This window comes from Phacochoerus africanus, chromosome 5 (genome assembly GCF_016906955.1).
Source record: "Phacochoerus africanus isolate WHEZ1 chromosome 5, ROS_Pafr_v1, whole genome shotgun sequence".
Classification (NCBI taxonomy): domain Eukaryota; kingdom Metazoa; phylum Chordata; class Mammalia; order Artiodactyla; family Suidae; genus Phacochoerus; species Phacochoerus africanus.
Genome location: NC_062548.1, coordinates 55,703,192 through 55,730,262, shown reverse-complemented (window position 1 = coordinate 55,730,262; position 27,071 = coordinate 55,703,192). Strand labels below are relative to the sequence as shown.

Below are 27,071 nucleotides of genomic sequence, written 5' to 3'. Positions count from 1 at the left end.
ACCTTGTCAACTCCCTTTCTTGTTTGCATTGAACCTTAAGAAGAACCAAACCAACCAGCAGAGACCCTCGCCCTGCACAGACCCCAGGCATTGCAAGGGCTTCTCTCACCTATAAAATCACACACCTTCTCTGATGATCCAGTGAGAGTGAGCTGCTAAAAGTGTTTCTACACCCCAAGTAATACCCTTACTTTTTTTAGTTTTGAAAGACAGAGCAAAGTTTCTAAAAATAGACTAGAAAATGTGTGCCATTTCTTATATCAAGAGTATCCAAAAAAAAAAAAAAAAGAGGGAGTTTCCTTGTGGCTCAGCAGTAACAAACCCAACTAGGATCCATGAGGCTGTAGGTTCGATCCCTCGACTTGCTCAGTGGGTTAAGGATCTGGCATTGCTGTGAGCTGTGGTGTAGGTCACAGACCCGAGTTGGATCTGGTGTTGCTGTGGCTGTGGTGTAGGCCAGCAGCTTCAGCTCTGATTCAGCTCCTAATCTGGGAACTTCCATATGCTGCAGGGGCAGCCCTAAAAAGAAAGTGTGTAAAAATTTATTACTCTTAACACACTGGGCAGCTACCAGAAAAGACTTCACAGGTGAAGCCCTGCCATCACACAACTAGCCAAGAAGTGCAAAATTTTGTAAGCTACTTGGGACGGACAATCATGAGTGTGATGGCATTAGGTGGCCTTGTTTTGATGGCACACATGCAGGACTTGGGTTCAGCTAGCGCTGCTGTATTTCTCCTCATCCATGACCTTCAGCTCTAACACGTATTTCCCCCCTTCTAGGCGTGTTTACTCTCTTCTATGTCAGTAACCAGTTTCGGACTTTCCCCTTCTCCATCAAGGACCAGTGCATAATTTTCTACAGTGGTGTCCGAGGAGCTGGAAGTTTTTCACTTGCGTTTTTGCTTCCTCTGTCTCTCTTTCCTAGGAAGAAAATGTTTGTCACTGCCACCCTAGTAGTTATATATTTTACTCTATTTATTCAGGTTGGTAGATTTCTTTTATATTTGAAATAAATAGATTCTTCTCAGGATTGTGTATGAAATTAATATAATTCCAAGAAAGGGATGCTTTATCTGATTTTCAGACGTGGCCTCAACACCCACACTAAATGCCCAGCTATTTCTAGGTCATGATTTTTGTCATCCTGTAACCTTTAGATTTGGCTGTCTTTTAATTAATAAAACATATTAATCCTGGGTACAGGTGAAGGATAATGCCTACATAGTATATGGCTGAAAATGAGATTCCAGTTAATACTAAATTGTTTTTTTATTTTGGCTGAAGTTTATCTCTTAGCAAACTAATGAGATGTTATTTTAAGGAGTGAAACTAAATTCCTACCTTTTTTTTTTTTTTTTTTTTTGCTTTTTAGGGCCACACCTGCACCATATGGAGGTTTCCAGGCTAGGGATCAAATAATAGCCGTAGCTGCCAGCCTACGCCACAGCTACAGCCTACGCCACAGCAACGCAGGATCTGAGCTGCATCTGCAACCCACACTACAGCTCACGGCAACACTGGATCCTTAACCCACTGATTGAGGCCAGGGATTGAACCTTCGTCCTCATGGATGCTAGTCAGATTTTTTAACCACTGAGCCATGACGGGAACTCTGATAAGACCTATTTTTATTGCAGAATTTAAAGAATTAAAGAGGAACTCGAGTAAGCAATGAAGCAATTATCCTGTAGAAACTAGCAAAACAGAAATAAAAATTGGAAGTTCTAATAAATTCGCTCTCTATACTGATAATAAAAACCTTTATTTTGTTATTTAATGTCTAGGGAATCACAATTGGCCCTCTGGTCAGATACCTGGATGTTAGAAAGACCAATAAAAAAGAATCTATCAACGAAGAGCTTCACACTCGTGTAAGTTCTCTCTTTGTCATAATAATAAGATGTTCCCTCTGTGTCATCCTTGGGAGTGCTATGGAGCTTCAGTAAGCTGTGTGTATACACCATTAGACAGGGCTTCTTTTCTCTCCAGCTCTACTAAGAGTGACTGTATTACTTCCTTAGTTCTGCTGTAGGAAATTAGGGCAAATTTAGCAGCTTAAACAACCCAGTTATTATCTTTCTAATTTTTAATTTCATGGTCACACTGTGGCATATGGAAGTTCCCGGGCCAGGGATTGAATCTGAGCAATGCCGGATCCTTTTAACCCACTGCGTGGGGCTGGGGATCGATCTCATGCCTCCACAGTGACTAGAGCTGCTGCACTCAGATTCTTTTTTTTTTTTTTTGGAGGGGGTGGGGATCAAATTGGAGCCTCATCTGCATCTGCCTGCCTATAACACAGCCAGGGCAACACTGGATCTGAGCCTCATCTGAGTCCTCTGCTGCAGCTTGTGGCAATGTTGGATCCTTAACCCACTGAGTGAGGCCAGGGATTGAACCTGAATCCTCACAACGACAGTGTCAGGTCCTGAACCTGCGGAGCCACTATGGGATTCTTAACCCACCATGCCATGGCAGCAACTCCACAGATATTATCTTATAGTTCTGGAGGTAAGTTCAAAATGGGTCTCACTGGGATAAAATCGAGATGTTTGTTGCATGGAGTCCCTCTGGTGACCTAGGAGGTTAAGGATCCAGTACTGTCACTGCTGTGGCATGGGTTTGGTCCTGGCCTGGGAACTTCCTCATGCCTCGGGTGCGGCCAAAATAAATACATAAATAAATATGATGCAGGGCTGTGTTTCTTTCTGGAAATTCTAGGGAAGAGTGTTTTCTTGCCTCTTCCAGCCCCTAGAAGCTGCTGACATTCCTCACCTTATGGACCCCTCCTGTCTTCACAGCCAGCAAGGATCAGTCAGGGATTGCTCATGCTGCATTACTCTGACACTAACCCTTCTATCTTCCTCTTGATGATTATACTGGGCCCATGTGGATAATTTAGGATATTCTCCCAATCATAAGGTCAACTGAACAGCAACCCTAAATTCATCCACCATCCTAAAAACTATTGGGATGACTGACGTTCAGAGTTGCCCAACTGGCTTCTACAAGCATTGTTCTAATGGGATCTTCTAATGGGATCTGCTCTTTCCTCACTCTTAATATGGGAGGGGTAAAGAATTCCACTGCTTCCGCAGACATGGCCTGGTGGCATGAAAACATCCAACTCTGACAAAGGTGAAGATGAAATTGACCATGGTTTCTGCCAAGAAACTGATGAAGACTTTCAAAATCAGCCCTGAATTTCACCACCAAAATCACCTGAGGAAGTCATTTTAGTTCCAGGAAACCCAAATGAAAAATTGTCAAGGTCATTTGAAAGGATTTGACATTTGGGCATAGGGAGTGAGGATTTTAAATAAGTAATGCTGTAACCTGATTGGAGAGTTTTGTCTCTATCCTGATCTCCTCTGTTCTTTAAGAAATTAGGTAATATACCTAAAGACAATAGAACTTGGATATTTCACCCCTTTCTTATTTATTTTTCTTCCTAAATAAGTTACAGTTATTGGTAGAAAGTACATAATTATTTCAGAATTAATTTGATGCTTTCTCTCTATTTTGCAAAAAGCAGTTTTAGCAGCCATGATAAACTTCAGTGATTACAAATTTAAATTCTTGTAAACTAATTCATAATTTTGAAGAGACTATATTTTTCTAAATCCCTCTGAACAATTTGGATAAAGCAAGTGTGGTATAATTGTCTTGGGTGGTAAAACGTAAATACTGAGACAAAATGATCGGATAAAAACTGAGGCATATAGATACATTTTGTTGTTATATGTTACTGTTGTAATAGCATATCTGTAGAATTATATTTTCAGAAACTGCATAAGTTGGATACTGATTTTCCTTCACAATGGAATTAAAAGCACAGTAATTCTTAGGCTTCATATCCACATGATTTCAGTAATGAGTAATTTCCTAGATCATTCTAGAAAATAGTGTTCAAAACAAAGCAGACACCTTGCATTCATTGTAAGTTATGTGTTTTATTAAAAATCTTCTCGGCATTCCCCTTGTGGCAAAGTGGAAATGAATCTGACTCAGAACTGTGGGGTGGCGGGTTCAATTCCTGGCCTCAATCAGTGTGTTAAAGATCCAGTATTGCCATGAGCTGCGGTGTAGTTTGCAGACTCGGCTCAAATCTGTCATTGCTGTGGCTGTGTTGTAGGCCGGCAGCTGTAGCGCAGATTAGACCCCTAGTCTGGGAACCTCCATATGCCGTGAGTGCGGCCCTAAAAAAACAAAAAACAAACAAACAAACAAAAAAAGACCTTATCTACAGATCATTTGAATCATGGCTCTAACTTGCATCACTGGGGAAAGGCATTATAAGCTTCAGTTACATGAACAGAGTGACAGAAAAGAGGGCACACTCCAGAAAAGCAAAGCCACTTTGTTTTCCAAGGTGTATTCACTTTCCTTGTGTGTCTTTTAGAGCAAACGTTTCACCAGCAACCATTTTCCTGTGTTTCGCTTGGCAGCTGATGGATCATTTGAAGGCTGGAATTGAAGATGTGTGTGGGCAGTGGAGCCACAACCAAGTGCGAGACAAGTAAGGATGCTGAGGGTTCAGCACTGAGAACGGATCCATGTGACATGGGGAACCTCAGAAGCTTCCAGTGGAAGCTGAGCATAAACTAGAAAGACTCCCGAGGAAGGGGGCCAGAAAGACAGAGGGCCTGAGAGCCATGCCTTAGAGGAGGCAGGCAGAAGTCCTGGAAAATAGGGGGCTTCCAGATGGAGGAGGCAGCAGGCTTGGTCCAGTTGTTTCAGAAGGAACTAGTACAACAGATAGATGGACGTGAGAGACGCCAGATTGACGATTCAAACCAGGACAGGTTTCCCAATGATAAGAGATGCTCAGCAGCGGGAGGACTGGCTTCATGAAGCTGCAAAGGGAGCTTGGAGACTCATCAGGGACCTCGGGAAGAGTCCCCTCCATTGCGGAGGAGGCTACCTACCCTGGAAGGCCACCCCTAGGGTCCTTCCACATAAGGATGCCCCTTTTCTCCACATCTCACATTTCAGAACTCATCTTCTTCTGGATTGAGTCTACAGCCATACAGCCATACTTCTTAATGACATGGCTTCAGGAGAGTTTACTGAGGAGGAGAAGGAGGAAGACCAAAGTTTTATCCAAGTATTCAGAGGATATAGGAATTAGTGACTTAACCAACAGTAGACATTTCCACTCCAGGGCTTGCCCACATAATGGTGTTAGTGATGCCAAGAGAGACCAAATTTTAAAAATTCTGGTTTTTGGAGTTTCTGCTGTGGCACAGTGGGTTAAGGATCCATTGTTGCTGAAACGGTGGCATAGGTTGCAGCTGTGGCTCAGATTCCATCCCTGGTCCAGGAACTTCCATGGGCCCTATGTGTGGTGTGGCAACAACAACAACAAAAAAATATGGCTCTTGGGGGTGGTAGCACAGAAACTAAGAGCTTTTAAGGGAGATTTTTTTATTCGGTAGAAAGGATAATTTTAGCAGTTCTCGTAGGTTTAAAGTAGAGTCTAAATTATGTGAATATCTACCCATCTAGAATTTAGGCCTCGGATTTTTTTTAAGGTCAGATTTCCTAGTTATCCCAATGAAACGTCATTTCATATTCTTTGGTTTAGCCAAATCTATGCCTAATTTTCTAAATGATGTTAAGGGCAGGAAGACACACTGCGTTTCACGTTCTCACAGTGCAGTACACGAGGTCCCGGGGAAGAAAGAGAGAAGGAACCTGAACCATTATGCTCAGTGCGGAGAATGCTATAACAGAGGCAAATGCATAGAGCTGTAATAATACAGAGATGGGAGTGAGTCTAAAAAAAAATGAGTTCTGCAGACAAAGAAATGGTGGCAGCCTTGCAGAGCAACCGTGGCCAGTGTTTTTCCACATGCAAAGCAAGGGAAGGTGTGTCATGGTTCAGACACAGTCAGAGAGGGTGTCAACATGAGACAAGAGATTGGAAAGATAGGGACATGCTTTAATGGTACAGAGGTGCCTAGCTCTGATATGATAAAGTTCTGTACGATACCGACAGGTCCTATTTGAGCTTTAATACTCTGAAGTTCTATTTGCCCTTTAAAACTCAAGTCAAAACGCTTTTAAGGGAGTTCCCTTAAAACAGCAGCTCAGCAGTAATGACCCCACTAGTATCCATGAGGATGCGGGTTCAATCCCTGGCCTTGCTCAGTGGGTTAAGGATCTGGCATTGCCTTGAGCTGTGGTGTAGGCCGGCAGCTGCAGCTCCAATTGGACCCCCTCACCTGGGAACTTCCATATACCGCAGGTGTGGTCCTAAAAAAAAAATGCTTCTAAGGAGGAGAGTGGCACTGGCATGGCAAACTACAACAGCCATATGAATGCTGAAAGAGTGGAATTAGCTTTCACACAATCTCCTTAATAGTCCTGTGTTATCACTACTATTCTTACTTTAAAGATGAGAAAACCGACTCTGAGAGGTATGTGAATCTGTTCTACATGGAACATTGACATTGAGCTCAGGTCTGGCTTTAGAAGCACTTTTGTTTTCAATGAGCCACGGAGCGTTCAGCCTAGTGAGGATAAGGAAGGGCGGAAGGGACAGACTGGCTGTGGCATATGGGAGAGGGGCCAAGGAAAGGGAAAATGACAGTGACTGTCAGCCCCTCTGCCATGGAGCCTCAGGACATAACAGTGCCGTGGTTAGGCTTACAGACCATAGAAGAAGGCTGAGAGCTAAATAACTGCTTCTGCTTACGGTGTCTCCGATACCCACTCAGCCCCTTTTGGAATTTAGTCTCAGGTTTAGGAGGAAGTTGAGGCTGGTGGGAGAGGTTGTGAGTGGCCAGTGAGGATGTAGAAACCAAAGCATGGGCGTGGGTGAGACGACTATAAGCCTGGGAGGAGGAGAAGCATTCACACCAAAGGAGCAGGAGGGAAGAAGGGCAGAGGAGATTGGGAGGCAGCCGTGAGGGGGGTTGGAAGGGAAGCAGGATGCTGGGGCATGGAGGAAGTGACTAGCCGGTGGCCAACAGGGCAGCAGCAACCGCTGGAGGTGAACAGCTTGAGGTCAAGGTGAGGCCAGAGCGAGGAGCATCCCAGATGTCCTGGGGGTTGGCAGGCCAATGGCGGTGGATTGAGGGATAAACAGCACCAACAGCTGCTCATGGAGAAAGGCAGGAAACAAGCAGATGGAGGGGTGATGCAGCTGCAGCCAGAGTGGGCTGGGTCGGAGCCAAGCATAGATCACAGAACCCAAGGAGTCCATCCACCTTAGAGACCCGGAGACTGGTCACCAGATACTAAGCCAGCAGCCCAGAACATGAAGCAGGCAGACCTATTACTCTCTGGATGTAAAATGATTGGAGGTGCTGAGAATTCCTGCTCCAGATGGTTGGTTCTGAACACACCATGTGTTTAGTTGAAGGGTGGGTTGGCCAGAGCTGTGTTACAAGGGCCTGTGGCGTCTGGCCTATTCAGATGCTCCATTATTCAGACTGTCAGAGTATATGTGGTTTCCCCAACCCCCGCCTAATTGGCTGAATTCAAAAATCATCTGCAGCACAATGGGCCAAACTACTGTAAGTACCAGGCCATTTAAATGTACTGGGTTCTGGTTGAATAGACCAGTTTTACTGTAAGTGCAGCTGCCACTGTTAGGAGCCATTAGAATGGAACACTTGTTCAGAAACCCCAACCAACCCCTCATTTCTTCCTGGAAATTGGAGCTGAGCTGGGTCAGACCTCCGCCCCTCCCCACGTCATGCACACTTTTGCCCCTGATTACAGCTTGTCCCTTCCTTTTGTTGGGTGGATTTTTTCTTCAATGTATTCAGGACGCTGGGCTATTCTTTCTTTATTTTTAAAAAAATGCATACATTCGATGATTTAAAAAAAAAATGCGAGCAAGGTCTATGAATTCCAGGCCCTCTCCTGGCTTTTGTTAGAATAGAGTTAAATGGTAGTCTGTTTGAAGAAAAATACATGCTTGCCTAACACACCTGCAGAGATGAAAGATTTCCAAAATGTTGGCTTTTCATTTTCAGGTTCAAGAAGTTTGATCATAGATATTTACGTAAAATCCTAATCCGAAAGAACCTGCCAAAATCGAGCATCGTCTCTTTGTACAAGAAGCTAGAAATGAAGCAAGCTATTGAGATGGTGGAGACTGGGGTACTAAGTTCCACAGCCCTCTCCGTCCTTCATCAGTAAGTCACATCTGCCCTTGATCTAGACTTTCAAGGTCAGAATTACAAGGGGTTCAAACTATTTGTTCCATTTAAAGTCATACCAAGAGTGAAGGGTCAGGCATATGACACAGGAAAAATTAAAAAAATATGATCCAAGTCTTGACATGTTGTAGCCCGGTCCATGTTCAATCTGTCTCACCTAGCTGTTGCTTTTTTTTTTTTTTTTTGTCTTCTTAGGGCTGTACCCATGGCATATGAAAGTTCCCAGGCTAGGGGTCAAATTGGAGCTGCTGATCTACACCACAGCCAAGCCACATAGGATCCAAGCCGTGTCTGCAACCTACACCACAGCTCACAGCAATGCTGGATCCTTAACCCATGGAGCAAGGCCAGGAATCGAACACGCATCCTCATGGATACTGGTTTTTGTTAACCCTGAGCCACTATGGGAACTTCTGTCTCACCTAGTTTCTGAAAAATCACTTTCTAGCAAAGGTTGCCTCCTATTGTTGTTTGACATCTTTCTCTAAGGCAGAGCTCCAAGTGATTTTATGGAATATGTATAGTATATTTTACAAGTCTTTCTCTTTCTCTTCCTGACTAGAAATGTCTACACTTCAACCCCTGCTCAGTTGATTCCACTGATCTCACAATTGTCTTTCTCTCATAGTCATTTCTCCTCCTGTCTTATATGAGAAGAGACCAGGTCAGCATCCTAGGTTGCCGACTGGGATTTAGGGATGATGCTGATTTGGGGATGATGCTGGCAGCAGGAGGTATGGGGGTTGGTGGAAGGTTTAAAGAGAAGGCTGTGTTTGCAACTGTGTCTAAGGCGAAGGTCTATGTGCCCCTTGAAATTACCTGAGCCTGTGTGAGACCAGCAGTGAACAGGCACAGGGAAGGGACCGGCTTCCTGTGGAACAGAGGACTGTAGGGAGTTGGTGAAGAGGCAGGATGCAGGGAGGAGTAAACTGGTACCTAATCCATCCTTATGTGATGATTCCCTTTGAAAGCTGTGCTTCAGTTGGAGCAACTAGAAACCAGCTCTCCCAAGAGCCAACTGGACATTTTTTAAAGATGCTCTTGGAGTTTTCTCTATGGTGCAATGGGATCAGCAGCATCTCTCCAGTGCCAGGATGCAGGTTTGATCCCGGAGTTAAAGGATCCAGCATTGCTGCAGCTGCAGTGCAGATTGCAGCTATGGCTCCGATATGATCTCTGGCCCAGGAACTCCATGTGCCACAGGGTGGCCAAAAAAAAAAAGAAAAAAGAAATAAATAAAGATGCTTTAACTCTCTGACATTTAACTAGAACCCCTTCAATATCATAAGAATTAATTTACCCCCTGCCCAAAGATGCCTGGTTTTTCTTCCAAAAAACAGCTTATGAATGGTGGAGATTAGTCACAGGGTATATTTAGCATAAGGAACACTAGCCCCTCCATCCTGGCATCTTCAGAAAATCACAGTCTTTAATTATCTCCTCACGTTAGAAAAGCACATTGAGAGGAGAGCAAAGAATAGATAGCAGTGAAATCATCACTAACCCCTGAGTGTTATTCTTATCCCTGACTTGCTAAAGAATCCGAAACACCTTCCTCACCTTTCTTAGGTGGGAAAAATCCCAGCCTGGGAAAAAACTAAAGGAGCCTCCCTGAGGCCATCTTGGAATAAACAGAAGGCTTTTCTGCCTTATTTCTCAATGAAACTGTTTCTGTGGTTGGTTGGCTGGTTTTGGTGCTGCCCATGACGGGGCTCTAAGGAACTTCTGATACAAAAATAGAAATGTGCTAACAAACATTTATTGGCGATGCCATATTATGTCACATATTAGAGCCTGAGATCAGAAAGAAGTATTGGAAATGTTGATTTTGTCATTCTTTGAAAGGTTGATATTTCTTTCATGATGGATAATTTTGCAATGACTTTTTTTAAAGTTTTATTAAAGTATAGGTGATTTACAATGTTCCTTCAACTTCTGCTACACAGCAAAGTAACCTAATCATACATGTATATGTGTGTGTGTATATGTGTGTGTGTGAGTGTACACACACACACACATATATATGTACTTTTTTCACACTATCTTCAACCATGTTCTAACCCAAGATATTAAACATAGTTCCCCGTGCTGTACAGTGAGACCTCATTGCTCATCCACTCTAAATGCAATAGTTTGCATCTACCGACTCTACACTCCCTGTCCATCCCACGCCCTCCCCCTCACTCCTGGCAGGCACAAGTCTGTTCTCTATGTCTGTGATCTGTTTCTGTTTTGCAGATAGGACTTTTATTTTCTACAACATTGCATTCAAATCCTACTTTGCCTGCCTACTGAACTTCTGAGCAACCCCTTACCAAAGGCAAGTGCCTGGATACCTGTTCTGTGCCCCCGGCTGTGAAAGCAGACAGTTTCTGCCCTCAAGGAGCTCACCCCCGGAGCAGGGTCATGAGCTTAATAAAATAGATTGCACAAACCTATGGTCATGAAGGCCAGGGAGCTAGGAGAGGCTGGCCCCCAGGCGTTTGACCTGCTCACTGAAGGATGAAGGGGAGTTAACTCCACATGGCTCACTGAAGAATGAAGGGGCATACTCAACACTCGACAGGAGGGCTGGACCTGGACACCTGGATGGGTGCAGGCAGGTTAGACCATTAGCGACTTCCTCAGATGTTTGCTCACTCAGTCTGTGAGCACTTGGTCTGGGAATGTATGGGTGCTTATCTCAAATGAGGATCAGTGTCTTCTGTGCTAAAACATACTTTGAATCTCTGTATTAACACAGCACTGGTCATAAGCAAGTGCCCCAGTTCCTGACTCCAAGGCAAGTTTTAACTCAACTTCCCTGAAAGGATACTCTTGGGTTGAGTCAATTATTTTTCAGACCTTGACTCAGGCTTAGTAAGCCTTCTAGGTTCAAGACATGCTTTCCCCAAATCGGTTAGTTAACCGAGGTGGGAGAGGAGATTTTTTTTTAAACTGATATTTAATCCAAGTTTAGTACTTACATTGCCTTCATTTGATCTCATCAGAAATCTGTAGGACGTCAAGCAAAAAGGAATTCCTCTCCTCAGATCAAAGCAGTTAATTTCTTACAAAACAAACCTTCATACAATAATAGGAAGAAGAAATGTGTACTCAGCTCGCTTTTTGTTATTCTGTATGGGAGGATAACAACAAAACGCACATATAAATTTTTCTTTAGAAGTTTAAGCAATTGTTCTACAAGAGGTTGAGTTTTCCAAATTCCATGATCTTCAGGAGAGCAGTACCCCCAGAAGTTGTCCATGGCACATTGCAGACAACTCTGTTTCTATGGAATTCCATGATTTTTACACACTATTTTATTTGACTCTCAAAACAATACTATGGAATAGATAGGCTATGTATTCAGATTCTTATTTTAAATATGAGGCACCTCGTTTTACCCATGAGTAGAAAGCGCTTATAAACATATATCTTAAAGAGATATTAAAATATTTATAATAAATATGTAAGCATAGCCTACGACTGTACAACTTCAGAATATTGTATTTAAAAACTCCCAAACAATTTTAATGTCATTTATAAAAAAGCACAAATTAACGTATTGTAATGGAAGAATTTTTCAGTTGATCACATATTGACAGGTTAAGTCTACATAGAGGCATTCTTCCACCAAAGACTCAGGAATGAAGATTCCGATGCTGTTTTCAGTGCGTGATAGAACATTGCTTTGTGGGGAGCTGGGTCCACTCTCTGCCACTCTGCACTCATTCTCAATGTTGGTTTGCTTGGTGATCTTTCTAAGAAGACACAAGGCAACCACACACACACACAGAAGAGCTGCTGGGTACCATTGTTTACTCAGTGGACATGTTCTTCAGTCTGCATTTTCCTGGGCTTCATGTATAAGCTACTAAAAGAGGAGGGATGCTTCTAAATAAATCAGGATATTGAGCTCTCAGGACATCTTATGGCATGCATATAACATCTACTAGATTTCACACCTATAGTGCTGTGTTTAGAATTGAAATTTATGTTTACATTTTAAAACATCTGATTTAAAAAAAAAGGTTAAGAGGAATTGCCACCCTGGCTCAGTGATAACGAACCTGACTAGTATTCATGAGGCCTCGCTCGGTGGGTCAGGGATCTGGTGTTGCCCTGAGCTGTGGTGTAGGTTGCAGACACAGCTCGGATGCCACGTTGCTGTGGCTATGGCGTAGGCCAGCGCTGTAGCTCTGATTCAGCCCCTAGCCTGGGAACTTCCATATGCCAGGGGTGTGGCCCTAAATAGAATAAACAATAAATAAGTTAATTAATAAATAAATGGCTCAGAGAAATGTGAACCTTTTATTTACATATATTTAGATTCAGATTTTCCCAGTTTGATTGTTTTTTGGCCACACCCCTGACATGCAGAATTTCCCGGGCCAGGGATCAAACCTGTGCCAGAACAACAAGCCGAGCCGCAGAGTGACAGTTCTGGATCTTCACCACTGTGCCGCAAGGGAACTCCTCCCAGTTGGATTTTGATGATGGTGAAATTACCGGCAGATTTGTATTTAGGGTGACAGAGACTTCCTTCACGGATAATGAAAGAATGTTCCAGTGATAAGAACCTTTCAGTTCGTAATTTTACTTGTTTGACCTAGAGATTACTGACATTCAGTTTTTTAAAGGATAGTATCTTTGGGAAATGATAGATGATCCTTTCAGGGGTGATTTTGCTAAGGAAGTGGCAGGTAGGAAAGTCAATGCATCACCTTGCCCGAGTCTGTAAATCTTCCTTGTAATTTTATAGTTGTAGCTTTTCAGCGTGGCTCAATGGTGCCTCTGGGATGCCTGAACTGCAGCCTGGATGGGCTTTAGTGAAGTCTGGTCCTTCCCAAAGTGGTCAGTTATACACCGGCAAGAGTGCCAAGTTAGATTTCCTATTGCAGGTTCAGCTTCATCACATCCTTACCTCTGTTTTCATCCTGTCGGGTCGTGTTATTATGAACACAGAAAGTGGAACTGTTTGATTAGCTGTCGTTTCTGTTTAGCAATAGATCCCTTCCACCATCATAGTCTTAATGTGCTCAGATTGTGGAAACTTGTGGGCGTTATCTATATCAGAATACATTTCATTTGAAGGACATTGAAACAGGTAGGTTGAAATATCCTGATAATAATGTTTAAATCACCAAGGGTGGTAACTGAATAGCAAGAATGTTGACATTTGCAGCTCTGAGATAGGGAAACGGATTTCGATGATTTTGTAAAAAAGGGCATTAGTCAGTCTGTGGTAGCATTGCTGAGTAAATGCTGGGGTGCTCTGATGCTCAGTATCCAAGCCCTGAAAATCCTTTTCCATTACTTACAAAATAGCCTTGCTATTTATGGTGATATTGGTACTATTGTTTGGGGAAAAGTACTTTAAAAAGTGGCCTGTGTTAAAACCTCTCATCTCTATGATCAGTTATCCCAAGACCTTTGTAAATAGATAATAGCACATCAGTGCATGTGTGCCTTTCAAAGGGCTGCAGCTAGAAAAGGAAAAAAAAATAAAAATAAAAACCACAACTCTGTAAGGGTTTATGCCAAGATCTTAAGGGAGGGGATAGTATTAAAAGATAGGTTTAATTTTCTCCAGTTCTCTCTTTTTGGTTCCTATATTCAACACTAAACATATATTATTGCTACAATGAGCTTTTAGAAATTACCAGCGCTAGATCAAAATGACTGAAATCAACTATGTGTGTCACATGAGAATTCTGCACATAGCGATGTCATGACTGAACTCCACAGAGGACAGCTGTGCATTGAGTGCTAACTGAGATCTAACCTGGCCATGACTCAGTTTGTGAGCCCTTTCCGAGGTGGGGGTGGCTCGTGGTGAAGGAGGGATGCTGGTCACGGAGGAGGCAGGAAGCAGTCAGCCGCTTCTAGAGTCTCAGAGTGTCCAGTGTCTCTGAGCTGGGCTGGTTTTCACGGTGGAAACAGTCTCATTCTCCCTGTAAAATATGATTTTAGTTTCTTTCCTATTCTTTAACTAGAGATAAATCCCTAAAGGGACAATTCCAAGATACATGTACTCATAAATGCCCTCCTAAAGTGTTAATGCCACCGAGATTAGTGCTACTCAAAATGTGGTGAGTGGAGCGTGTGGTCCATGAGCTTGAAAGTGTCATCTTATTTCTATTGAAGCTAACAGTTCAACACTTGGTTTGCTTTTGTGGTTTACAAAGCCAATTTTGTGGTTTACTTTTTAAAATTTATATTCCCATAGGTTTTTATTTTATTTTATTTTATTTTTTAAATGAGTCTGTTTGGAGTTCCCATCGTGGCTCAGTGGTTAGAGAACCTGATTAGCATCCATGGGGATGTGGGTTCGATCCCTGGCCTTGCTCAGTGGGTTGGGGATCCGATGTTGCCGTGAGCTGTGGTGTAGGTCGCAGGCGCGGCTCGAATCCCGTGTTGTTGTGTCATAGACTGGTGGCTACAGTTCTGATTGGACCTCTAGCCTGGGAACCTCCAAGTGCGGCCCTAAAGGACAAAAAGACCAAAAAAATAAAAAATAAAAAAGTAAAAAAAATGAGTCTGTTCATAATAGGTATGGAGGGAAAACGTAACTGGTTGGTCGCCACTTTAAACCCCTTTTTAAAAATGAGTTAGAGGAGTTTCCTAGTGGCTCAGTGGGTTAAGGATCAGCCTTGTTGCTGCTATGGCTTAGGTTTGATCTTTGGCCCAGGAACAACTTCCACATGTCTTGAATGTGGCCAAAAAAAAAAGGAGTTAGAATAATTTCCACATAAAAACTACAGGCAAAGAAGCTGTATGTTCAAAATGTAAGTCAAGACATCAAGACACATGTGCTTCTGACATTTCTCACAAATCTCCTAAAACAATAGGAGAGCCCATGGAAAAACAAAGGTTCTGGAATTAGAACTCCCAAAAGTAAACTGATGCTTTTGTAGTCCTCTTGCCAAAGATGGAAGAATAATGCTTGTCTTCCCGCCAATGTTTCCAGGGCTCAGAGGACACAAGAATCCAAAAGACTCTCCCCTGAAGATGTGGAGTCCATGCGGGACTTTCTGACACGCAACATGTACCAAGTTCGACAGAGGGTGTGTATGAGATGTGTTCTTGGAATCAATCTTTCAGAATCAGTTCTTGAGCACGTTATCCTCTCCACAGCAGCTTTCTCGCTGAACAGTTTCTCTCTGCTTGGTCTGGAGAACAGAAAGCAAATTGTTACATTTCTGTGGCCAAAGTGGCACCTGTGGTATAAAGAGAAATGCAAATCCAGTTGCTGGCCCTAGGGGTCAGGCTGCCCTAGCCCTGCAGCCCAGAGCTTCCAGAACCAGAAGGGCTCCCTCCCTCTCCAGAGACAGACAAGTGGGGGAGCTCACCCACCGTGGAAGAAAGACTCCGTGGAAGAAAGGGCTCCCTCCCCCTCCAGAGACAGACAACTGGGGGAGCTCACCCACCGTGGAAGAAAGACGGCCCCAGGATGCAGGCAATGGTGGAGTTGTCTCAGTGAGACAGACTGTAATTGAGCTGAAAAAACTGAGATAGTTTAGCTGAGACCCTCGAAACTACAGTGCTGAAAACTTAAGGGGAAAAATAAATGAGACGTATTAGAGATGATATTTTTCAATTTTGGAAAAATATATGGAGACTACACTAGCCCTTGGGAACTGGTCCAGAGTGCACAGCAAAAACATTTCAGCAGCAGTGGCTGAGTCCTCCTGAAACTCTGATTCAGTTAGATGGTGTTTAAACTTATGGCCTCTCATTAGGAGTTAAGTTTGAGGATTCCATTGACTTCTTGAGTAGGATTGTAAGTGAGTTCATTGTGAGGGCCTCGGCTTTGGGGACTGTGTCATAGGACCCCCCCAAAGTCATCCAGACAAAGCTCCTCATTCTCAAGTAGAAGATGCTGAGATTAGCAGAGTTGTGTATCCGACTTGTGTAAGGTCACAAAACAAATTTGAGTTAAGGACCCAGGTCTTTTTCATGCCTACCCACGTTCTTTCCCTTACTCCACACTCACAGGATCCAGGGAAAGTAAAATTTTTCTGGCTCCGCTTTTGGAAAGGTCAGTGATTAAGGGGAATGTGCCGGCCAAAGACTCTGCACCTGCTGGAGAAGCAGAGGTCAGCATCGGTCAGAGCACGCCTCGAGTCAGCAGCTCTCAAATCATTCCAAGTGAAACTGTTTCAGAAAGACTATCACATTCTGCCTTAGATAAGTCGTTAAGAACTTCCTGGTTTGCAGAAGGCCGGCCAGCTTGGTGGGGACCAGAGGACAGAGCGTGCCTGGTACTCTGACTTTCCTCGTGTTGGTGGAGGTTGAGTTTGGGGAAAGTCCAGAAAGAGCGATAGAGATTCCGGAACCAGCCTGGTCTAAAATGAGCTGAATTGCCCATTCTCTCTTTTTTCTCTTTTCTGTAGGTTCCCTTTCTTCTCCTTCTCCTTCTCCATCTTCTTCTTTGTCTTTTTACAGGTGCACCTGCAGCAAGTGGAAGTTCCCAGGCTAGGGGTCAAATCAGAGTAGCAGATGCCAGCCTCTGCAGCTTACAGCAACCCTGAATCCTTAACCCACTGAGCAAGGCCAGGGATTGAACCCACGTCCTCATGGATCTTAGTCGGGTTCTTAACCCACTGAGCCACGATGGGAACTCCTGTTTTCTTCTTCTTTTACTAGTGCCTATTCAGTTTGTCCTCCAGCTTGCTCCCTCCTATAGCTATGCAGTGTCCCCATTCTCATTACCCCAAATGAGTCATTCACAGTCCCACGAGGAGAACATATACGGGAAACAGAGGGGAGTTCTACCTCTGAGATGGCTTTTGCTTCCCCTTTTGTTACTTGGGAGGGTGAGACCCACCAGTCCTGCCCTCTGTCTTTCCTCCCTCACGCTGTCTTTACTAGGTCATTGACTCCTCTCCTCCATTATGGTCCTCTCGCTTTCTGGAAGGAAAGAACCACTCTCAAGATGCAACCCAGGGAGTTCCCATTGTGGCTCAGTGGAAACAAATCTGACTAGCATCCATGAGGACGCAGGTTCGATCCCTGGCCTTGCTCAGTGGGTTAAGGATCTGGTGTTGCCATGAGCTATGGTGTAGGTCGCAGATGTGGCTCAGATCTGGTGTTGCTGTGGCTGTGGCATAGGCTGACAGCCACAGGTCCAATTCAACCCCTAGCCTGGGAACCTCCATAATGCTGCAGGTGCTGCCCTAAACACACACACACACACACACACACACACACACACGCAAAGATGCAAACCAGGGCAACTGTCTGTCTGCTTTGTTGCTAGTGAGAAATCTACAATTCTGAAGATTGTCACTAAATGACATGGTTAGTCCTCTTGCCTGGGTGACAGGTTCTCAGGCCGGACACCATGCAGGGCGATGCTTGGGGGCATTTCTTGGTCTGCATCTTGGGCGAGACCATCTTGGGGGTCAGGAGCCACTTGAGGTCAAGGCTGGCGCACGTGTAGTTTTCATGCTGGGCATCCTAACCCTGGGTCCATCTGAAACCACAGATCCTGCTGAGCCTGTTATATCTGGAGGGGCTCTGCCACACCCTTTGGAAGCCACAGTGCTCAGCAGGTCCAGCACAAGCTCTTCATTGGTGGGGAAGCTGAGTGCCAGCCTCTGGAGGGTCTCCTGGGACAACCAGCAGTAGCCCTGGGGAACTCCGTGGGGAGGAAAATTGAGAAACACTCAGTTTCTAAGCTTACATGTGAAGAAACTGGCCCCAGAACAGACCCATGGGTGGTCCCTAAAAGATCAGATCACACTCAGAATTTCCACATACTTTCAAAGAGAGAAGACCATTTATGCAACTCCAGTTCCCTCTGGCAAATCTTAAGTGCTCATCTAGAATGCACTTCCTCCCATAGAGCTCAAGTTTTTTTTGTTGTTGTTTAGGGTTTTTTTGGGGGGGGGTTGTTTTTGTTTTTTTGTTGTTGTTTTTTTGGGTTTTTTTTGCTTTTTAGGGCCACACCCACGGCATATGGAAGTTCCCAGGCTAGGGGTCAAATAGGAGCTGCACCTGCTGGCCACAGCCACAGCCACAGCAACACCAGATCCAAGCCACATCTGCGACCTACACCACAGCTCACGGCAACGCCAGATCCCTGACCCACTGACCGAGGCGAGGGATCAAACCCACATCCTCATGGATACTAGTCAGGCTTGTTACCGCTGAGCCAAGACAGGAACTTCCCATAATTCATAATTTTTAAAGCTCTGTGCCTACCATGACATTTGGCACATGGATCATTTGCTCTCCTGCTGTCAAAGTAAGAATCCCGGTTAAAGCCTCCATCGACCAGGAGTGATACCTGCAGTCCTGATCCTATTATCCAATGGGACCTTGGGCCAGCAGAAACAGGCTATTTGTTGGTGAGCTCTTAGAGAAGGAAGGGAGAAAGAGATTCCCATTAAGCACTCTGCAGACATCTGAGGACTGTTGTTGGTCTGTGGCTCAAGACAAATTTTCAGGGGTTGCCTAGCGGATCGGTAGGTTAAGGATCTAGCCTTGTCACTGCTGTGACTCGAACGACTACTGTAGCATGGGTTTGACCCCTGGCCCAGGAACTTCCAACTTCCACATGCAGTGAGCATAGCCACAAATAGAAAAACAAAAACAAAACACATTTTGACTGGCCTGGGTGAGGAGGACAAGGAAGACATTTTTCATAAAACTAAATTAATTCCGTTTGACAAATTGTTCTTTATCTGAGATTATGGCTTTCCTACTATTTGGATTAAAAGGCTTTTTTCCTTTTTGAACTGATGATGGTGATACTAACTGGTTGATTTTTTTTTTTGGAATGTGTCTTTATTTGGCAAAATTTTAAAATAGCAACCTTATAGGAATTGCCAAAGTAGTTTTGACATCTCCCTGGTCCGTAAGCACTGGCCTAGCTAGCAGAGCAAACACAACCTGCGAAAGAGGGCACATTTATAGCAGTTGAAGTCTGCGGATGCTTCAAGGAAGATCTCTGAGAGGGTCACGGAGGAGCAGCAAAAACAGGGCCCCTGCTGTGCAAGCCAGAGCACGGGCTCCCACTGCAGCTCCATCCTGATGGACTGGCCCTGAGCTTGGCACTTCCTCCAGGGCCACAGCTTGCCCCTCTGTCACTAAAGCCAGTGCTCAGAGGCCCAGGTCTTGTATTCTCATTCATGTAGGCTTTGTTCCTTTTATTTCCACCGTGTCCTGAGCCTGGTTGTTGGACCGGAGACTTCCGGACGTGTTTGACATGCCCTTCTTTCTGCAGACACTGTCCTACAACAAGTACAACCTCAAACCCCAAACAAGTGAGAAGCAGGCTAAAGAGATCCTGATCCGCCGCCAGAACACCTTACGGGAGAGCATGAGGAAGGGCCACAGCCTGCCCTGGGGGACACCGGTGAGGAGGGGCCTGACCCAGCCCCCTAGCAGGGCCTCCCTGGGGGATGACCTTCCATATTTAAACCACAAACAAAACCACTACCTTGCTGCCAGGGAGAGACAAACCTAGTGGGTGCAGGACCCCAGGCACCCCCTTCTCTGAGCCCAGGGCCTTTGGGACCTGAGGCCTCTGTCTGCGGGGTCCTTCCAGGATGAATCAGTGACCAGAGTGCCCTCGCTGCGCTGTGAAGCTAGGCCAGCTCCCATGGTGGCCGGGCACTGGGCCTTCAGGGGAGCCTCCTCCGTGGATGGGGCCCTGGCTTTAGGAAGCTTCCTTCTCCCTGAGGCAGATACAGGGAGGGGTTGGTTCTTGCCAAGACTCCTGGGCCTGATCTTCATAGCACCCACCCTGCATCAGAACTATGCCACTCACACAGTCTGGGACTTCCAGGTGGAGGTTGGGTCTGGAATAAATCCTAGTCCCTACTCTAATCTCAGTGGGGCTGCGGAGTACCTGTGAGAGGTTTATCATGATCTATGCTATCAAGAGAAGAGAGAGAAGTATATTGAAGGCAGGAGTGTTGTTTTCCTTAAACTAAAGTAACTGAAGGCCAGTGGCCCAGCCATGATGCTCCAGTAAGGGTGTGCCGCCTTCACTTTGTTTGCCATGTGAAGCTCTCAACTTCGGTGGCTAACTGCTTTGTATGTCTCTTTGTTACCTGCAGGCTGGTACCAAAAACATCCGCTATCTCTCCTTTCCCTACAGCAACCCTCAGCCCACAAGAAGAGAACTGAGGGTGGCTGAATTCACAGGTAACTTGCAAGCCAGGCTGCTTCTCTCTTCAGTAAAAATTCAGATGGTAAATATTTTCAGGCTTGTAGACCAAAAGGCAAAAATCAAGAATGCTATCTAAGTACATATATGACAAGAAAAAGGAAAAAAAAACACAAATGTTTTATTAATTGAATTCAGAACTTCAGTTAAGAACATTGAAGCCAAAATGCGTATAATTTGTACTTATCATGAAATATTTTTCTTTTATTTTTGTCCAGCCCTTTAAAAATGGAACAACCAGTCCTAGCATAGGGGCTACATACCGAAAGGTGCATTGGGGTGGGTGTACCTGGGGGCTGGGGGTCGTCAATTGCCGACCCCTGTCTTAGGGAAACAAAAAATGGGCACTTTTTTGACGTCATGGGATTTACTTGTGGCTTAAAAGTTGCAGAATTCTCCAAAGTTGGCTAAATTTTACCGAAATAATTTCGCCAAATTTGCTGATTGGATGTTTCCCATTTAATATCTTTTTTTTTTTTTTTTTTTTTTAGGGCTGCACCATCAGCATATGAAAAGTTTCCAGGCAAGGGGTCAAATCAGAGCTACAGCTGCCAGCCTACACTGCAACCACGGCAATGCCAGATCCTTAACCCACTGAGCAAGGCCAGAGATCAAGCTCACATCCTCATGGATATTGTCAGGTTCATTACCACTGAGCCACTATGGGAAGTCCTAATAACTACTTCTTAAATAGAATTCTTACAATTACTAAAACTGACTATTGTTGTAATAAAAGCTAAGTTATTATTTTTTAAATGTGTATAAAATGACTTTCTATTAGCGTAAGGTAGCATAAAAGCATATATTATGTCATGTTATCTGTTTTAATATTCCTAAATTTTTAAGACTTACATTGGAAATTTGATTAAACTGAATGCATTGAATTTGAGAATTAAATCTTTAAAAAGTAAATATAATTAGTCCTTAAAATGAAACCCTTTTTTCTGATATAAAAAACAGTGCTTGATATAAATTTAAAATCAGCCAGACAGAAAAGCATAACAAAGAAAGTTAAAAGCACTTGAAACCCTAATACCGAGAGATAATCACTATAGAATATTTTAGTAAGCATCCTTCTATAATTCTCTCTACATCATCCTGATCCTTACCCTGCCTGGACCTGATACAAAGCAAAACAAAACCCCAGGAGTTCCCTTGTGGTACAGCGGGTTAAGGATCCAGCATTGTCACTGCAGTAGCTCGGGTTCAATTCCTAGACAGGAACATCTTCATACTGTGGGGGAAAAAAATTAGAATCAAAACCAAAAAACCCCCACAGTTTAGTATGATATATAAAATCAGAATATAGTCATTGTTTTTCAACATTTATGAATTGTCTAGTTCCCTCAACCAGAGATTGTGAACATATTTTATGTCAGTAGATATAAACCTAGTAAATCATTTTAATGACTTAATAATATGAAACCCCCATAACTTATTTAGCAGAATCCTTATTAACAAGTATGTAATATACTTTCAGTATTTCGTGAATGGAAGCCAATGACCCAGTAATTGCTTTGGATCCCTTGTGATTGAGTTTTTGCACAAATAACCAATTACTCCTTTAGTATATTTTTCCAGAAGCAAAATTTTTTGGTAAGAAATTACATCTATTTAAAGTTGCCCTCAGATCAACAATTGTTAGAAAGGTAATTTTCCAACATTTTTAGCATCACTGGACTATTTTGAGTAAACATTTGAGTAATTTACTATATGATAGGATAAAATCTATATACCATATTTAACTTTCATCTGTCTTGTTGATTTTCTGCGAGGGTGAACATTTTTTCATATTTCTAGAGGCAACTATTTCTTTTGAGGAAGTTTCTGTTTCCACCTTTGCTCATTTTTTCTGTTTTTTTTTTCTCTTAAAATGAATTTGAAGAATATTATATATAATTTGGATATCATGCATTGTCATATATTTGTTGCCAATAATTTTCCCTCATGTTTCACATTTATCATTTAGTTTTTAGATATACTTGTCATTCAAATTGTTTTATTCTGATGAATCAAATCTGCTCAATCTTTCACAGAAAAATTAGAAAATGATTCACTCAGGAGTTTATTTTATTTTATTATTATTATTTTTTTGTCTTTTTGCTATTTCTTTGGGCCACTCCCGCGGCATATGGAGGTTCCCAGGCTAAGGGTCGAATCGGAGCTGTAGCCCCCGGCCTACGCCAGAGCCACAGCAATGCAGGAGCCGAGCCATGTCTGCGATATACACCACAGCTCATGGCAACGCCAAATCGTTAACCCACTGAGCAAGGGCAGGCATCGAACCCACAACCTCATGGTTCCTAGTCGGATTCCTTAACCACTGCGCACACAACAGGAATTCCCGCTCAGGAGTTTAAAATCTAGAACTTTCATCATTTAACTTTCCCGTTTCAATTTCAAAGATATTTATCATTGTGTAGATGAAGGAAGAGACACATTTCAGATTGTTTTCAATGGCTAAACTTCTGCCTCAAGCACCTTCTTTCCTCCAACATGAAAATGCCACCACCTTTGTGGTACTAGCATCATTTACGCCAATCTAAAGATTTTTGGACTCTTGTTTCTCTTTCATCGATCTAGTCATCCACTCCCAGGCCACATTCTTGTACCTAGAGTATTACTTTACATTAAACAGAGGTATAACACACACAAAAGCAAAAGCAAGCAAACAAAACAAAAGAACCCCAAGTGTAGGGTGTATAATAGATTTTTTGTTTTTGTTTTTTAAGGCCTCACCCTCAGCATATGGAAGTTCTCAGGCTGGGGGTCTAATTGGAGCTATAGCTACCAGCCTACACCACATCCACAGCAGCGTGGGATCTGAACTGCATCTGCAACCTACACCACCGCTCATGGCAATGCCAGATCCTTAACCCCCTGAGCGAGGCCAGGGATTGAACCCAAGTCCTCACGGATACTAACTGGATTCGTTTTCGCTGTGCCACAACAGGAACTCCCAATGGATTACTTTTTAAAACTCTTCTGGGTGCAAACAGCTGGTGCCACTTATGTGGCTTGAATGGTAGAAAAAAGTGAATGTTTCACAGTCCTTTCTTGAGATGAGCATCCGCATGCATCACAGGCTATGGTAAAGATGACCGCACAGCAGCCTCACTTGAACACTAACGTACAAATCTGAAGTGAAGTCTTATAAATAACCTACAGCAGGATATCAAAGGAATGCTGCACCTTGCAAAGACAATTTATCTCAGAGATGGGGGGTATTTAACATTTAGCAACACATTTACATTATTCACCAGATTGATAGGTCAAAGCATCCTCAATAAATGCGCTAAAAGACATCTCATGCATACTTTCAATAAAAATGATAAAACGCTAGGAAAATATATATCAGACATATATGAAGACAACGTAAAACTCCACTTTTGCCTGCTTCACTTCCTCTCTGTAAAGAGGAGAATATTGATTATTGCTACAAAGTGTTGTTCTGCGGTCAAGCCAGTGGGTGCAGTTAAAACTCTTAGAACAGCGCCTACAACCAAGTAAATGTGCAGTTAACATGAGCCATTATTAGCAGCACTGAGAGACCTCAAAGAAGACTTGACATGGGTGATGGAAGGAAGGAAGATGCTTTAGAAACATCAGTTCCACGTGAGATAATCTAGATGTGGGATGAAATCTTATTTCTGATGAATTTTTATTTATGGATATAAAAAAAAGAAAAAAAAAAGCCTAGATAAAACTCACTGTCTTCATATCACAGTACCTTGTAGGCTTCAGTTCAGTAATAGTCTTTGACAACCCAAAGCATGGTGGTGCTTTTATGGCCAATTGACCTGATCTTGTGAAAAACACTCCCTCTCTTCCCTGAGGGAGACCAGCCTTGATACATGGTTTTCATGAATTTCTGTTTATTTCTAACACTGTGCTTAGCGCTTCCACCCACCCCGCCTTGGGGGAGCAGCCTGGGAAAGGGAAAAACCAGGATGATCAGAAAGTTGCCAAGGAGCTGGAATAAAAGAAGGGCTCTGCTTCTCTTGGGTCTGGATGTGAGGTCTCCAGTCTCTGGTCTCAAGTCCTATTCTCTCCCCCTTTGGTCATTCTTCCCTAGATAATGACGGCAGTGACTCAGAACTCCCACCTGTCACATTCAGCACGCCATCTCGAAGAGGGTGGCTGGAGGAAAGACGCCAGACACGAGACACAATCCCGATGAAGAGCTTGCGCAGAGGAGGGAAGCCTCCCAACTTTGGTTATCAAAGAAATATGAGCCCAGAAGAGCCTGTGGGTGGGAACAGAAGGGCGGTTTGCAGGCCCAAACCGCTCTTCCACGTGGTGGATGAGGAGTATGAATCCGGGGAGGAGAGTGAGGAAGAGGCTCCGGCGACCGGGTCCCGATGGTCATCTGAGCACAGACCCAGCAGGGACCATCACAGGTCCCATAGCCCTCTGCTCCGAAGGAAGTAGTGTCCTTGTCACAGAAAGAAATGCTTGAGTGTTTCTGTGATTTTCCAGGGCCCGTCTTCCTACTCTTGTGAAAGATGGATGTTCAGAGTTCCGAAGAGAGTTATTGAGTTTGAGTTTTGTTTTTCGGAAGCTATGAGGCCTGCCTCTGTAAGAGGCCGGGAGGCTTTTCAGAGGACTGGGAGCAAGCCTGCTGGCACTGCTGCATTCTTAGCTGCTCTGCTTGGTAGATGAGTCCCTGTGAGGGATAGATGTTAATCACCCAGGAATCATTCTCTCAGCGTGTCTTTTATGTGATTTATTGAGATACAAGCATGACCAGTCAGTAATTCATTCTTCCGGCCTCTACACGCTTGCAATGTCTCACCAGGTTAGGACCAGGAGGGGCTTTGGAAATGGCCTGGCCCAGCCCCCGTGTTTACAGATGAGGACACCTTGCCCAGGTCACCTGGTGAGTTGTTGCCTTCATAAAATCATTGTCCTTCCTCCAAAGAGAATGCATTTGATTTTGATTTTATGGGCACTGGGCTATGATTATATGTCTGCAGAGAAGTAAAATTTGCCATGACAATGCTTTTTAAAATCAGTATCAATAATAGGCAGGTGAATACAGACTATAGAATTAATCTGTCAACTGTGAGCTTGTTGTCTATTTTGTAATTGGAAGGCTTATTTTTAAAATAAGAATATTAGAGAACAGAGAGAAAAGGAATGAGGAATGGCGACAGTCTACAGAAAGAGAAGGGAAAAGAAACCACAAAACTTACAGATATTTCCATCCCTAACATCCCCTATTGGACAAGCACTGCTATAGATAACCGAGCAAGGCCAATGGGAGAAAACCACATCTTTCTGGACCCCACATTGGTGACCCCCCATCTTTAAAGGATAAAAACCCCTATAGGATAATAGAGAAGTGGACTCTTCTTCCCTCTCCCAGCTAGTCCTGGGAGCTGTTTGCTTTCCTGTAATAAAGACTTAGCTTGTAGCAAAAAAAAAAAAAAAAGAATATTAGAAACAGAAAGCTGTAAACATGCTTTAATAGCAATGACACAAATATAGGGACTTAGTAAAAGTGCATTTGTAAGGTGTGACATTTTTCCCTAGGGCTTACAACCAATTTCCTATTAAGTCTCCCATCCTCATCATCCCCACCCTTGACTTTGAACCTGACACTCCAGCTCATCAACTTTGTTGCCTGACTGTACCTTACCCACTCTGTTCCTCTTCTCTCTCTCTTTCAGCCACTTATAGGTTAACAAGGATTTACAAGTGCTATTGATTATGCCAGATAACTAATCTGTAATAATCGGATAGTCAAAATAGCCTTATCATGGCTATTTTTGATATCTGTAACCATCTCCCATTGACTTTATCCTATGCCTCTTTAAGGCCACAATCCAGGGCACCTCAGAAATCCCTAGACTGGACTTGATCCCCTTAATCAAAAGTGATCAAGCTATCTTCTTGCTTCTCAGTGAGTCCACATCACCTTGGACATGTCACAGGAACCACACTTAAACATGTGCATGTGAGTCTGCTATGGTCTGAAGGAAAAGGAGGATCATTCATTCATTTTTAATTTTTCGTTTTCCTTTTTAGGGCCACATCTGTGGCATATGGAAGTTCCCAGGCCAGGGGTTGAATTGGAGCTATAGCTGCCGGCCTATGCCACAGCCACGGGATTTGAGCCAAGTCTGCAACCTTCACCACAGCTCATGACAGTGCCAGATCTTTAACCCACTGAGCAAGACCAGGGATCGAACCTGCATCCTCATGCGTACTAGTTGGGTTCACTACCATTGAGCCATGACAGGAAATCTCATCCATGTTAAATTTTATCCATCTCTCAGTTGTATTTCTTATTGCATGATTTTACAGTTTTTCTATGTTTTTAGCTTCTACCAGTTTTTTCTCTTAGATATTACAGTGCATGTAATACCTTGTGCATGGTAGATAATCTATAAATAAGGAAGTGACAATGACATCTTAGAGAAGTGAGGACACCTTAGAGGGAAAAGGACAGTAGAGATGTCAGACATTCTCGTGTGGCACCAGTCTGGGTGGGCTTTCCCTGGAAGAACATGAGCTTACCTTGTACAACCCATGGACACCAGTGACTGACAGAGTCACAGTGTCCCAGATTCCTATTTTGTGACGTTTGTTCCCACCATAGTCATGGAAGTAAGTAGTGATGAAAGGAGCCCACTGGTCTCTCTTCTTCTAAGTCTGAGATATAAGACTGCCTCTAAGTTATATAAACACTTTAATTTTTTGAGAATTATATATCCCCCCCCCAAATA

General features: G+C 43.6%; 1 protein-coding gene across 1 annotated transcript in view; it reads left to right on the top strand.

Annotated features, from left to right (window-relative positions):
- SLC9A4 (solute carrier family 9 member A4) overlaps window positions 1–25,774 on the top strand; it is a 61,440-nt gene extending 35,666 nt beyond the window's left edge. The window contains exons 5-12 of the mRNA XM_047781332.1: window positions 784–986; window positions 1,788–1,874; window positions 4,452–4,522; window positions 7,992–8,153; window positions 15,130–15,226; window positions 19,393–19,524; window positions 20,231–20,318; window positions 24,416–25,774. Coding sequence (XP_047637288.1) covers window positions 784–986; window positions 1,788–1,874; window positions 4,452–4,522; window positions 7,992–8,153; window positions 15,130–15,226; window positions 19,393–19,524; window positions 20,231–20,318; window positions 24,416–24,771 — 1,196 coding nt within the window. The 3' untranslated portion in view covers window positions 24,772–25,774. The remainder of the gene's footprint in view (window positions 1–783; window positions 987–1,787; window positions 1,875–4,451; window positions 4,523–7,991; window positions 8,154–15,129; window positions 15,227–19,392; window positions 19,525–20,230; window positions 20,319–24,415) is intronic.
- Window positions 25,775–27,071: the final 1,297 nt, after the last annotated feature.